We start from the raw sequence: 14,277 nt of genomic DNA, 5'->3' as shown, positions 1-14,277 counted from the left end.
CATGGTGAGTAAGACGTAACACTGCTTTTATTTCGGGAACGGTTATACATATCGAAATGCGGTTTTCGGCCAATGTTAGAGCATCGAGGGCCCAATATATTTTTGTTTGGTTAATGTTTTTAGCGCTGGTATCGACGGAGATATTGAAGTAAATACTTTTTTTTAATGGAACCGTACACTTTTTATAACTGCATTCGATAGCTCTTGAGAAGAAAACTACAGTGATGTAGCGTTCATATATATACTGACAATTACTGAACTATATAAAATAAAATCGTCGTAACTTCTAAACGGGTTCCGTTAGGACGTTCCAACTGTACGGTTGGCCGCGAGGCACGATGGGAATTAGTATGCGCTGCATGGTTTGGTTTTGCAACGAAGCCTACTTTCATTTGGATGGCTGCGTCAATAAGGAATAATAGGGTATTTCGGGAACAGAGAATCCACAATTCGCGATCGAATAGTCTCTTTATCCTCAACCGGTGACTGTGTCGTGTACAGTGTCCAATCACGGAATAATCGGTGCGATATTCCTTGATGACACGGTGACTACCGAACGGGAAGTGAAGGTTTTGGGAGATGAATCATCCCCATTGTTCAAAGCTACTCTGGTTTTGACAATGTGTCATTCATGCAAGACGCAGCTCGAGCCTATCGAAGCACAAGAGTATTTGATGTCGTGGAGGAGCACTTTGAGGATAATATTCTGGCTCTGTGGTACCCATAGCCCCCTGGCATGGGCCTCGACTGCTGTGGGGCTATATTAAAGACCCCAGAACCATTTCTGAGCTGAAAACAGCCATTCTGGAGCTCATCGACAGCGTCGATGTTCCGACTCTTCGGCAGGTCATGCAGAATTTCGCTATTCGTCTGCGCCACTTTATCGCCAAAGATGGCAGGCATATCGAACATGTCATAACCTAAATCAGAATATCTGCAGTGACGTTTACATGTTGAATAAAGTGTGCGCACGCCGTAGTTTGTAGCTAATTTACATTATTTTTTCATATAATTCAATAACTGTCACCCTGTTTATAGGTAGGTGTGTGTGTGTGTGTGTGTGTGTGTGTGTGTGTGTGTGTGTGTGTGTGTGTGTGTGTGTGTTCTTTGGGACATATACATAAATTATACATACTGTTTCAAATGCTGGCAGTAGGATAACTACGCCGTAAATACCAGCATTTATATATAACTTGTGTATCGAAGCGAAGGCACGCTGTAGTATAATGGTTCAACTGGTCCCAAATTAGTTATCGTTACCCGCTTAGGGTACAATCACTTTCAAGGTTCTCTGCTAAAGCTTCATCGAGTGGTAGCCCAGTGCAGCAGAGTTGCTGTCAGGCATGCAGCAGGAGCAGCCGCCGAAGCAGCAGCAGCAGCAGCTGTGGCCCTCCAAATTCGCCGGCTGCCCGCAGCGCTCAGCAAACAGCGATGCCGCGACTCCAAACTCAAACACAGAGGCCAACCTCCACCGCTCATGTCCATGCCCATCCCCGTCCCCCTCTTCTCAACCGAGTCTTTTCGCATCTCCGTGCTCCCTGCTGTTCCCTTCGAAATCGTCACCTTCAGATCATCATCTGAACTGGCGAGCCGTCTCCACTGAAATGCCGATTTACAATTTTATTGAAGGTGCTCAAAAAATTGAATGCTCGTCTGTGTGTACTGCTACAAAAACTGCCTAACTTGTAAATACTAAGGTGAGGTTCGCTTGAATCACATACCAATTCACACGAATCACTATTATAAATCTTGAAGAGGAAAGAATTTTTCGATTTCGAATTGATTCATTCAAACCATTTATGGAATATGCCCGTAGTGTAGTTTACCGTACCTGCAACCTGACTGTTGATTTTTTTAAAGGAAATCTTCATTCGCTTACGTATCTATCGGTGTAGCTTGGCGAGAGCTGCAAAAATGCACAGGTTCTTTTTAGCGGTCCGATTCCGTTCTACGTAGCCTGCCCGACAAAAGTGGTATCTGACGTCGGCTTTAAAACTGTGGGAGTCAGCACGTAGACGCAGGCGAAGACTACCGCGGCAGTTACACGCTTTGCTTTGGCCATCGCGGCAAAGTGCTAATTTATATCAAGGGGCTATTGAAGACGATGTTGAATCTCCCACCGCCCATGTGAGGGCGCGAGGCTCAGAAGTATTGCGGAAGTCTTTGCCGTCGGATGGATAGCAGTAGTTGGTTGGGCGGCGACTGCCGAGGAGCGGGAGACGCAATGTCTTTTTGAGGTATCCCCTCCTGAACAGCATCGGCGGTGCCATTTTATAACTCTAAACTCTTCTCTATCTTCCTATCTTCTTAATTTTAAACATTTTCTTAGTTTTAAGTGTCCAAGTATATAAAGCTACAACTTCGTAAAATACTAGGAAACCAAATAAGCTTCATTTTATGTACATGTACAATTTAGTATTGTGAACACAACGACCTGTATTCGTCACCAGAAGGCACGTCAAAGACAAGCGACAGGAAACAATATATTCGCAATTTGAGGCTTGAATGGAGAGAATCGGATGACTGTGTTGGAGAATTTGAGTCGTGGAAGAACTACATCGAGATAATCAATATATTTTCCTTATATTTGGCGACGAAGCGGAGAAGAATCAAACACGAACGGTCCCGCGTTGTCACTCGTTCCCTTTCCACGATTTCGAGGAGAAATTTAGGTATTTGTGAAGGGAAACGGACAGATGAGTGGGCACGCTTAGCGCCGCGCTGTGGACGCCTACTGACGACCGCTGCTGTTGTGCGCAGGTTACTTCCCGCTAGCGCCCGTCTACTGCCTGGCGTGGATCTGCCTGGACGTGCTGTTCTGCACGGCGTCCATCATGCACCTAACCACCATCAGCGTGGATCGCTACCTCAGCCTGCGCTACCCCATGAAGTTCGGCCGCAACAAGACGCGCCGCCGCGTCACACTCAAGATCGTCTTCGTGTGGTTGCTGTCCATCGCGATGAGCCTGCCGCTCTCGCTCATGTACTCCCAGGTGAGAGGCTGCGCCCACATTAGCTAGCGCTAGCGTCGATGCCTCACAGTCAGCAGCGCCAATGCGCACTCTCTCTCTCTCTCTCTCTCTCTCTCTCTCTCTCTCTCTCTCTCTCTCTCTCTCCACACTATGATGTAGCACAAAGAGTGTCAAACAACGGACAGAATTCTAAAAACCAAAAACTCCGATGTGCCCATCCTCCCTTACATTTCCGAAATCGTCACTGTAATGTTCACTGCTTTGCCAATTGATGAGTAGCTACTCCTCACGAAGGGATATTGCCAGCAAGGCAAACTAAGAAAAACGAAGAAAGTGGTGGACAATTATTTTCAATGAAATACATTTACGCACGCCTTTAGCTGCTACATAACTTCATAAATATATTACTAACCTTCAGTCTATAAGGACCACCTTCTGGTACTGGCCAGAAATTCGTTCAAGCATTTCCCCTTTCTTAGGTATTAAACACAGTCGTCTTAATACTGTATTAAACAGGTAAATATCAGTGTGTTTCCAAGATAATTTTGGTAAGTGCGAGACATTTGTAAGATATTATTATTATTATTATTATTATTATTATTATTATTCGTATGAGCCCCTAAGTACTAGGTTTACTTCAACTGTATATTTTCCTCTACATCTCTCTCATTTTTTCACTATGTTTCTCTCCTCTTTCTTCTGTCCAAGAGTCTCAATTCTTTTTCCTGGGAACTTCATGGACACCTCTCGAATCTAGCAATATCCCGTGGCATAATTCGGAGTTCGTCTATGCCCCTTCCAATTTCTCTGCACCCTGTGTTATCCACTTTTAAATTATTGATGTAAGTAAACACTTTTTTTTGTCAGTCTTCTGGGATTAATAATTTGAATGTGGCCGTCTGTAATTTTATCAATATGCGTATGAAGCTTATTATTATTATTATTATTATTATTATTATTATTTCCTTGAGATGCATGACAGCTGACTCATTATCTGCTCATGCTCTTTTGACTAATTTGTATGCTTGCCGGATATGAACACATCTGCTCCGTATCGAAGCAGCGAATTAGTTTGCGCCTGCAGGTAGGCAACCCAATGAAACGGATTTCTAAAGCGTGCTGCTGTCGCTCCTTCGCGAACAATTCATGACAGCGATTTCAATGAACTGCACCCGTGTATTGACGTTTCCTGCCCGACAGACGGTGCCCGCGCTGAGCACCTGCAATGCGACTTACTGACTTGCAGAGATGCTCTATCCACTAACGCATGCTTTTCCTGTACATCTTGTCTCCTTATTGCTGACTTTAACAAAAGACACTCCGTTGCTGCTCACCATCAGGACATAAGAGGTACGCCGAAAGCCAAGTACATTGTTGTATCCTCCCACTGGAAGAGTGGAAAGTTAGAGATTAACCTTCCATTGATGATAATGGCAGCGAAGGCGCACAATCTCGAATTCGGAAAGAAGTGAGAAGGGAATCGGCCACGTCCTTTTCTAAAGAGCCTTTGCTCGCGACTGCCTTACGGTGGATGGCTTGGCTCGATCCCTGCCACAGACACGCCCTCCACCTATGCTAGCTTAGAGTTTTGTCCCTCCATGGCAGACGTGCGGATGGCACGCGGGGTTTTATCACACTGCGGCCACCGTTGCAGGACCACACGTCGGTGCTGGTGGCGGGCACGTGCCAGATCCCGGACCCGCTGTACAAGCTGATCGGCTCCATCGTGTGCTTCTATATCCCGCTGGTGGTGATGCTGCTAACGTACGCGCTCACCGTACGCCTGCTCGCCGTGCAGCAGCAGAACCTGTGCGGCGGTGGCGCAGGGGGCAGCGCTGGGGGAGGCTGGTCCAGCGGCTGGATGGGCGGCGCGCCATCACCAGGTACGACACCAAAACCACCACTACCGCTAATAACTTGTTAGTACAACAAATGCCTACTAATTCACAATTTCTCAGTCGTATTAATATGTTACATGTCACCAGAAATATCGAAAAATTAATTCGAACTATCTATATTAACACCTGAAACGTTGAATCACCCACAGCATACCTGTACGATTCCGAGATAAATTGTACCTCCCTCCTAGCTGAACCACTGAGGCAGTTATATCAGCAACACCCACGTTGCTCAGCCTAGCGCTTCTATACGAAAATAATCGGGCTAACAGTATAGTGGGTAAGGGACCAAAATATTTGCAGGAGATAGACTACAGATCCAAAGTTCCGTATTGGACTCCCCAGTCCATAGTGTCTGCAGTGTACAGTTCTGGGTGCATGTAGAACATTCAGCGTCGGTTTTCAAGTTAGTCTGGGTATGTTGAGCGTAATTAGCGGCTGCAGTGTTCATTGTGGATAGCACGAAGCAAACACGTATTACATTAAGCAGCGACGGGATAGTTTTGCGAGGATACGTATTGTTCTAGACAGTGAGTGGCAAAAACTGGCTGTGTGCCGCAGTTACCACAACGTTGCCCGTTAGCAGGGTAGGCAACGGCTTGCACGTGTGGCGTGGGACGTCACACACGTCTGCACGTCTGTACAGTACGCACCACGAAGCTGCCTCCTTAGCTGCACGCCTCTGTACAGGCTGTAGCAAAAGTCTAGGGGTGATAAATCAAATCGTGAGGGAGAACATTCGTTTGCGAAGAAAATATTCGCCGATGCTTCTCGGTAACGCAACGTGTCGTTTAGCATTGTTGATCCTAGGAAGACCATGTTTCTCCGAACTAGTAGGGTCTTCTCAGCAGAGTGCTACAAAGTACCTACCAAAGTAAAGAGATAAAGTGATTTTCAACACGTTAAAAACGAGTAACTCCAAGTGGAGAAAGATATTTCATAAGCGATACAGAAACTTTATTTTGCTGAGCCTACCGCCTATCATATGGGGCAGAAGGCTGGATTATGAGCAACATGTAAAGCAGATTTCCTACTCCCCTGCAGCCTCTCAGGTGCATTACCGACGAGAACGCCACTGGCAACTTTCTGTCTCTAACAAAAGCTGTTCCCCGTGACGTGACGTTGTCACCCCAAGCAGTTCGTGCAGTTGCAGTTCGAACGAAATAATTTTGCGACTGACAGGTTGTAGGGGCAGAGGCATAACGTTTGCAGTGTGGGGCCAGCCACGCTGCGCAAGGCTCTGCCTGAACCACAGAATAGGCAACCAGCCCCTCGACAGGCTGGAACGACAGTCACGAGTGGTTCTAACCGCAGTGCGGTGGTTGTGGCGGGCAGGCGGCGGCGGCCTGGAGCGGCGCGGCACGTGGCGGCGGCTGCTGGGCACCCGCGGCGCGGCCCACTGCCACGGCCAGCAGCAGCCGCAGCACCAGCTCCAGCCGCCGCAGCAGCAGCAGCCGCGCGCCCACCACGGCCAGCAGCACTCGGCCGCCAGCACCGACACCGAGCTGAGCGCGCTCGACCTGTGGCTGCCGGACGACGCGGCGCCGTCGGCGGCCAGCGCGCTCTCCCAGCTGGGCGCCGAGATGCTGCGCCTGTCGCGCCGCCTCGAGTGCGTCGGCGCCGCGCCCACCCACGCGCACACCGCCCCGCACACGCCGCCGGCCACCACCACGTGAGTAGTCCACACCAGTGTCCAAGACTGCTCCCGCACTACTACCGCCGTCTGCCCCCATTCCGTCCTCGTATTTTCTGACTCTAGCTACCAACTTGCTCGTCCCGTATGCCCCCCTATCGCCTGGCCACACGTTCCACTTACTGCTGCTCCTGCCGCACCGCAGGCGCGATTACGCCCTCCAATACAGTCTCTTTCCTGGTCCATTAGTCTGTTTTCCCACCTTTCCTAGTGGTTCTTCACACGAAAGTACCCGTTACTCGTCCACCGACTCTCAGCTTTTAACAGCTTTTTACTCGAGAACCTGTCTCGCCACCACAAGTAAGTCTAATAACACACTAATCAGTAGTATTCAGAGACCAATTAACGGACATCAATAATGGATACGCCCACCCCTTGCCTTTATGAGGGCTCGAACTCTCTCTGGTACGCATGCAGTGACGTGTGTGAACCGCTGTGCAGTAGTAGTAGCTCACTGTCACCCAAGAGCCGAAACTGGAGGAGGTAGTCACGTTGGACACACGGATCTGGAGCGAAGTCTACGTTCAAACTCATCCCAAACGTCTTTCATTCCGTTCAGGTTGGGACTGTGGACAGCACAGGCCATTTCAGAAATTTAACGCCACAAAACATTGCCTCACAGATGCTGCTTTACGACAGAGGCCAATCTCGTGCCGAATCAACGTATACGAACTGTTCCTCCACTGTACACAATACACAGAATAGTTTGACATTTAGTCTTTTCTTAACATCAATCGGGCGCGCCTACGTGTAAAGTGCGCCAATCACAAACAACAGTTTTGTACCAACACACTGTTGTTTTAAAATTGTGGGCCCGATTCTACTCCCTTCATTGTCGCTTCAGCTAACACAGATATAAACTACTTTGTTAGACATTCGAGAGAGGATTAGTAATGTAAAATAAACAGCGAGGCAGATAAGAGAAGATTTATGATCCGTGCAATAAAATCACCCCGATTCCGAGCTACAAAACTCCCTAATGAGATAGTGACTTACGAGACAATTAGAAATCGAATAAGTTTGGCGGGGATCTGATGCAACTGCGCTCCGAGTGGGTCATTACTATGCGGGAGCACTTGTATGCGGCAATGGAGCGATAGAATGAAAGTTTATTTTATAATTCTTTAATTAAACAGTGATTCAGCTGAGATAGTTTTATTTTACCGTAATTTAAGCAAAAAGGGGCTCTAAGAACTATGGGACTTAACTTCTGAGTGAAGACCTCAGAAGTCCTCTAGAACTTAGAACTACTTAAACCTAACTAACCTAACGACATCACATCCATGCCCGAGGCAGGATTCGAACCTGCGACCGTAGCTGTCGCGCGGTTCTAGACTGAAGCGCCTAGAACCGCTCGGGCACACCGGCCGGCGAACAATTTGTACTACAGCCACATAGTATCAAAACAAGTCTCTACCGTCGCTAGGCCTGCAGGAAAGGTAATTTAGCGCAGATGGTGAGGTCTCTAGAGCCGTGTCGCCGTTTGTGAATAGTCGTGCCCATAGACGTTTCTTGAGATCAGGAAAGAACGGAGATTAATCGAGCAAGTCCGTTTCGAAATTTGTCGTGACAATATCGGCAGTGAAATAACGCGATACCACGAGTAACATCTTTTGCTCTGGGCGGCTTTGCATCTCTTTTTTAAGTTTTCACTGTGCAGAATACAGGTGCTCGATAGGACACTGCCTGTCTCAAAATACAGTAACGCTAGCCCACTTGTCAGAAAACGCCACGGTTCCCAGCTTCTTTGGTCATCTGGCCATTCTTTGGTGGTCCTGCACGCAGAGAAACCCCGATAAACTGAACTGATACGTCCAGCTGAAGGTGAACTAGTTCTCTCAATGACCTGTTTGCTCTGTCTCTGGTTGACGGTTCAGCAGAGATAACCCGAAGCGTGTGGAAGCGAATCCACCAATTTTAACTACACAGCTTTAGTCGAATGTCTGCTGAACTTTCCCCCCTCTCCTTGTCACCCCCCAGATAACGAACCAACAGCCTGGTACAAGTCTTAGAAATTGCAGCCGCTTCGGCGATTAACTCATCCCAGTAATCCCAATGGGGAAAGTGCGTCTACAGGTTAACTTGTTGTTCACCGCGAATCTTCGCATCGTAGAGAGGTGAAGGCTAGGTTAACGACAGACTGGAAAATTTCTGTGCTTCGACGTTTCGGTTTCAAGGCACGCGCTTTGCCACTAGGCCACCAGGTGTGACTCCAAATCTCTTTAGAACCACAAATCTATCGCCTGTATCGGGCTACCAAACACGAGGTACAATTTTCTTTGCAATAGACTTATTGCTTCCCTTTTGAGGCTGCAGCTACAGACGTCTGCGTTTCGTCGGCAGGAGCGCAAGCGAGGAGCGGAGCGTGTCTACGAGCCCCTGCGGTTCGCAGACCCAGCTGTGCCCGCCGGCGCCGGCGCCGCCGTCGGCAGCGGCAACGCCGAGGCGGCGGGCGTCCACGGTGGGGGAGACGCCAGCCCGGCCGCGGCACGCAGGGGTCCCCCGCCGGCGGCGTGGCTCCAGCTTCCACCAGCTGCTGCCGCCGTCGCAGCCGCCACAGACGCAGACGGCGGTCAGCGACGTCGTCATCGTGGCGACCAGCGCCTGCGGCCCGCCACCGGGACACGAGCCCTCGGTGGTGACTTGGCGTCGCGGCTCGGCCTCCACGTGCCGCACGTCGCTGTTGGCACCGCCCCCGCAGCCGCAGCCGGCGGGCCCGCTGCGCCGCGCCGCCACGCTGCGCCTCGGCCACGCCGCCACGTCGACGTCATCATCGTCGTCCGTGCCTCCCAGCCCGGCAGCGCGTAGGACTGTACGCGCGCACCACTCGCGCACGTCGAGCGTCGCGTCGCGCACGTCGTCGCGGCACGGCCGCATCCTGCGCCTCGAACAGAAGGCCACCAAGGTGCTGGGCGTCGTCTTCTTCACGTTCGTCGTGTTGTGGGCGCCATTCTTCGTGCTCAACCTGGTGCCGGCCCTGTGTGCCGGCTGCGAACGCCACATCCAGCCGGCCGTCTTCGACCTCGTCACGTGGCTGGGCTATGCCAGCTCCATGGTCAACCCAGTCTTCTACACCATCTTCAACAAGGTCTTCCGGCAGGCCTTCCGGAAGGTGCTGCTCTGCCAGTACAAGTCCAAGACGTGGCGTCCGTCGCCCTGACTGTGTGTGACACTTCGCCCGGCTGTGCTGCTCGCCCCAGAGACGTACAGTGCCGCTTCCAGACTGTGTTCGAATATGCGCATGCTGTGCACAATTCTTAATCCTTAACCACTGCCATATGGCAAGCAGGTACTCCGAACGACACTCGTCTGTCCGGTTACTGTCACTCCTCTACGTAAAACCCTACACCTCACACGCACTCTAGTGTAAGCCTAGAATTTACAATACACGGTTAAAACGTCGAGTCCCACACAGAGAGCTACTAGTTTACAAGGACGTAAGGCACTGATAACAAAACGCCGACCAAAGTCAATTGCTCGCCACGTTGCATCGTCTGCAATTAGCCGCAGTTTATTTGCGACTACTGTCGTCTTAAGGCTCAGACACACCTCAAAAACAGGGCATACACTCGAGCAATACTACATTAAACCTGTCACAACCATTTTTTTCCGGACTGAAACACGTTAATGTACGGCTGTTTTAAATAATGTCGTAATCAGAAGCAACAATACGAGAAAGAAATGTTTCTACTCGCTTTGTTTTCCATCGCGAGGTTGGACATTTGGACATACAAGAATATTCGTAAATACCTCCGGGGTTTTAACACACACACACACACACACACACACACACACACACACACACCATGGTTCCAGACTGATAACCAGGCAGTCGAGTGGACCGGAGGACGCCTGCTCTGCCGTCTGCGCCTGCGCCGTCACGCAGTCGTGAAGGATTGACGGAATCGGCATGCTATTTGTTTGTAAACGGGAGTGTTCTCGAAAACAGTGCTCCAAGAAAACGATGAAACAGAACTGCTGCGGGCTCAGGCCCTAAAACCAAACAAAAACCTCTAGTAACATTTAACACTATACCCTCTCTACACAGTGAATATCGTCAAACTGATGTATGCATGATGTGTACAACCTGTAATTACGGCAAGATAATGTAAACGTGGCATTCCATAAACTATCCTGTTGGTGTGTGATATTCTTTCCAACACAGGCTCCGTCGAAAAATGCCGATCCCTTCAAGGTAAGAGCAAAAACCATCCTGGAACACGCTTCACCTCGCTCTTTCCACACGATCCACATGCGGCTGCAGAAACACGTTCCAAACAGTACAACACTGACGGCTTTCATTCTTTAGCGACAATGGTTACCAGGACGTGTCTGCTTAGCAAATGCGATAGGAAAATCATTAAAAACTACTTGACCGATCAGAAGCAAACATGCAGCTCTTGAGAAGGAAATACGGAAATTCTCCGAACCATATTCAGGGATGTTCTAGGTCGTACGCCACAGAAGATAGTGAGGAATGGGAAGGAGTCATCGTGATTCACAAACATGAAAAGACAGATACATGGGAGATTCGAAGGAAACAGCAACCCTGTTCACCAACAGCTAGGTGAATGCAACATAAGGTTAAGGACAGCTATGAGACAAGCGATCAGTGAATGCCAAATCAAAACGTTTCATGTATAAATGTCTAAATAATCCTTATGAGAAGTCAGTCAATGGAATGGATTCATCTGTCCACGTGACCGATTATCATGGCAGGACAGACATAAATAACTGTCGGTCGCACAAATGTAAAATGATACAGAAAAATAAGTGGGCATCGATTTGAAAATCAGCTCATCACTAGGTAGAGGAAAGACCACTGGGCCTGTTAGATTCAGCGTACCTGGTCGAACAGTTTATCACAGGTCACCTGGACAACGGAAGTGCGACACGTCAGAGATCGTTCCAATGGCTGAGAAGGGAGGCCAGACAGATCTGTTGAGCAAACTAGTAGGATGTCAGCATGTTTTAGAAGTTTGATCATAACATACGCTCGCGTATGATCTCTCTTTTCGATGCACTCCTCTTTAGGATCATTTGACAGCTTTGCTCAGATCGATACTGGGTATCTAGACTTCCAGGAAAGCTTTAACACAGTTCCGAATAATCATACGGCAACCAAAGTACGCGTATACTAAATAACCGAAATCATATGCGACTGGACTGAAGACTTCCTCGCAGTTAGTATGTCTTCCTTAACGGGGTGGCTGGTTAGAAGGGAATACAGCGTACGATGCGTCTTAAGGTATTGTGATAGCGCCGATATCTACCACTATATATACGGAGTGTGGTGATAAACGTTGAAGATCGATGAAAAAGGGCAGATATGTCAATTTTGTACGGAAATAAATCCACCGAAAGATATAAGTGCAAATTTCAAATGTCTTTCACATAGGGCGAATAGCTATATTTACAGCAGTTTGCACGCAAGCACGAAGTCGTGTAGTACCGGTGTGGTCTAGATGGAGTGACGCGACGCAGCCGCAGTGAGAATGCCTGCCCGCGGGGAACCCTCCCCTGCACCGTCTCGACGGCCGTCTAACGCTAGTAAAAGGAGCCGGCCATCGAACTGGACCAGCTCTTCCAATATACCTCGCTAAGAATGTACGAGGAAACTAACTCACAAAACCGTAATTTTGGAATTCCCACACATCCAGGAAGATCACGTCTGATATAAACCAACAACGTTTGTCACAGGCATCTCAGGAACAGTGTGGTGCAGATTAGTTAGAAGGAAAGAGCTACGTTCCCGTTTTCAGTCCGTCTCACGCGGAGTAATATTCGCCGTCAGTTTGCAACGTGTCGCGCTTCGCTGTTGGTTAAGAAACGTCCTCCCAGGTGTGGAAATTTACCGCAGCGTGCTGCGGAACACGCCTGCGTATTTCACTGACCGATGCGGACCGCAGGACGCTGCGTAACACATTTTACTGAGTGCAGGGCGGTACGCCTCAGAACGTAAAAAATGAGAGTGCTGTTTCTTATAATTTTACAACTGCACATGATAGAGTTGAACGAGAACTACCTTCTGACACTTTTTTTTTAATTCAATGCAAATTTTTGTGCCATTGAAATAGAGAAATTTCGCGCTACTCAATATTTATCACGCCTTATCTCCTGAACTATAATGTCATAAAACATAATTTTATAGTTGGATTCAGTAGTACATTTCGATAACGTGTGCAAACTTTCTGGTCAAGAGAGTCAGTAACAGCCAAGTAATGAATTAAAATGTCACGTTTGAAGCGGAATTTTTAGCGAACCAACATCCGAAATGTAGGAGGCGACAAAATTTTTTCCCTTTACTCTTATGATGGGTGGGTGGGGGGGGGGGGGGGCAGTCAAAGCGAGAAAAAGTTTCGAAAAGGTTTGAATTTATTTCTACTGTTCGTTGGAAGTCGATAAGCGCCACAGTTTCCCCTGAACGAGAGTAGCATTGTGTCGTTCATAGGCATGACGCAATTTCCAGCGCGCTGCGAGGAACATATGGTTATTACAGGAGCGGAGCAGTACGCAGCGACGGTAGTAGGTGAGGCAACGAAGGCAAAACATGCCACGCAGTCATCAATCTAACAAACGTGTTAATTCTGGCACTGAGAGTACATGAAAGTTAGGAAAGAAGAGGAAGACTATATTATTGGGAAGAGTACTCAGAAAGCGCAAATTAGTCAGACAAATGATGTTACATCAAAGAGAAGAACGTATCGCATTTTAGTAACAAAACAGTTACTTGACCTTGTGGAGGGATGCCATTTCCCACTGTCTTAAACGCAGACGTATCAGAAATTAATGAACTGCATAAAAATATCATACCCTTGGTAGGAGTCGGCTGTTAGGCCAAAGCTAAATAATTCACTGTGAGGAATGGATTCACTAATTATTTCAACGGTCCGAATTTTAATCGTCGTTCTCAGTAATAAACAAAATAACATCATCAAATTTGTAACTATGGTTAAAGGCTCAGTACAGATATTTTACATTGGACATAAGGAAAGACATTCCTTGTTACATGTTTCATTCATTTTTCTTCCGATTTCTGCTCAAATTAATTACTTTTGCATTTAGTTTTTCAACTCGGTGTCAACCACGTTCCACAAAATACGCTGTTCTGATACCAACTTCATAAGCTGCTCATCCTCAGAGGCACAGAAACGGTCAGCAGTCATTTCTGGTCAATGTTTCAATAATTAGATTGGGAGAATTACTTCCTCTCTCGCTGCCCGTAAGCGCGAAACAAATACCGCAGCGTCGCCTAGGTAGCCGTTGCTCCTCTGTTCGACTTCCCTATTCCTCCAGAAACGTTCCCCGCAGGTAGAGTCCGCAGCAGCACTGCGTTGCCCGCATACTAGGAAAACGGTCTGGCGTGTTTCCACTGTGCGAGTTGGGAGCGTTTTACCCAGCACGTTGCGGGAAATTCCCGAAGCTAGGAAAACATAGCTTTAGCGAGAAATAGGACCGGCTAGCTCGCGTACGTTTTTTTCTCTTTACTTGCATCCCTCTACACACTGGGTTGCTGCATCTTGAGGTGATAAGAGCCCGATGGTTTGGTTTTGTTAAACAGTTCGTTCGCCTACTATTTTTATCGTGACAAAAAGTCCCCGTCAAATACGGATATTTGTCAGGATAACGGTATGTTTTCTCAACGCAAAACCAAGACATTTCCCTTCATGGACCAGTGCACGCAACAATGTCTTCTGTGCCCCACTGGGGAAGA

At 48.2% G+C, this 14,277-nt stretch overlaps 2 protein-coding genes across 5 annotated transcripts in view; one reads left to right on the top strand and one right to left on the bottom strand.

Annotated features, from left to right (window-relative positions):
- Window positions 1–10,695, top strand: part of LOC126336300 (5-hydroxytryptamine receptor 2A) — a 40,033-nt gene extending 29,338 nt beyond the window's left edge. Inside the window, exons 3-6 of one of the 3 annotated variants that reach the window (XM_049999841.1) lie at window positions 2,761–2,993; window positions 4,627–4,855; window positions 6,206–6,542; window positions 8,907–10,695. In XM_049999841.1, coding sequence (XP_049855798.1) covers window positions 2,761–2,993; window positions 4,627–4,855; window positions 6,206–6,542; window positions 8,907–9,723 — 1,616 coding nt within the window. In that variant the 3' untranslated portion in view covers window positions 9,724–10,695. Of the gene's footprint in view, window positions 1–2,760; window positions 2,994–4,626; window positions 4,856–6,052; window positions 6,543–8,906 lie in introns of all 3 variants that reach the window. The other 2 variants (XM_049999838.1, XM_049999839.1) reach the window with 2 other exon arrangements.
- LOC126336299 (26S proteasome non-ATPase regulatory subunit 1) overlaps window positions 1–14,277 on the bottom strand; it is a 330,884-nt gene that overhangs the window by 171,056 nt on the left and 145,551 nt on the right. The window lies entirely within an intron of this gene.

The sequence above is a fragment of the Schistocerca gregaria genome, chromosome 2 (assembly GCF_023897955.1).
Source record: "Schistocerca gregaria isolate iqSchGreg1 chromosome 2, iqSchGreg1.2, whole genome shotgun sequence".
In the NCBI taxonomy this organism is placed as follows: domain Eukaryota; kingdom Metazoa; phylum Arthropoda; class Insecta; order Orthoptera; family Acrididae; genus Schistocerca; species Schistocerca gregaria.
Note: the sequence above shows the minus strand (reverse complement) of the source record. Positions and strands in the feature narration are given on the sequence as shown.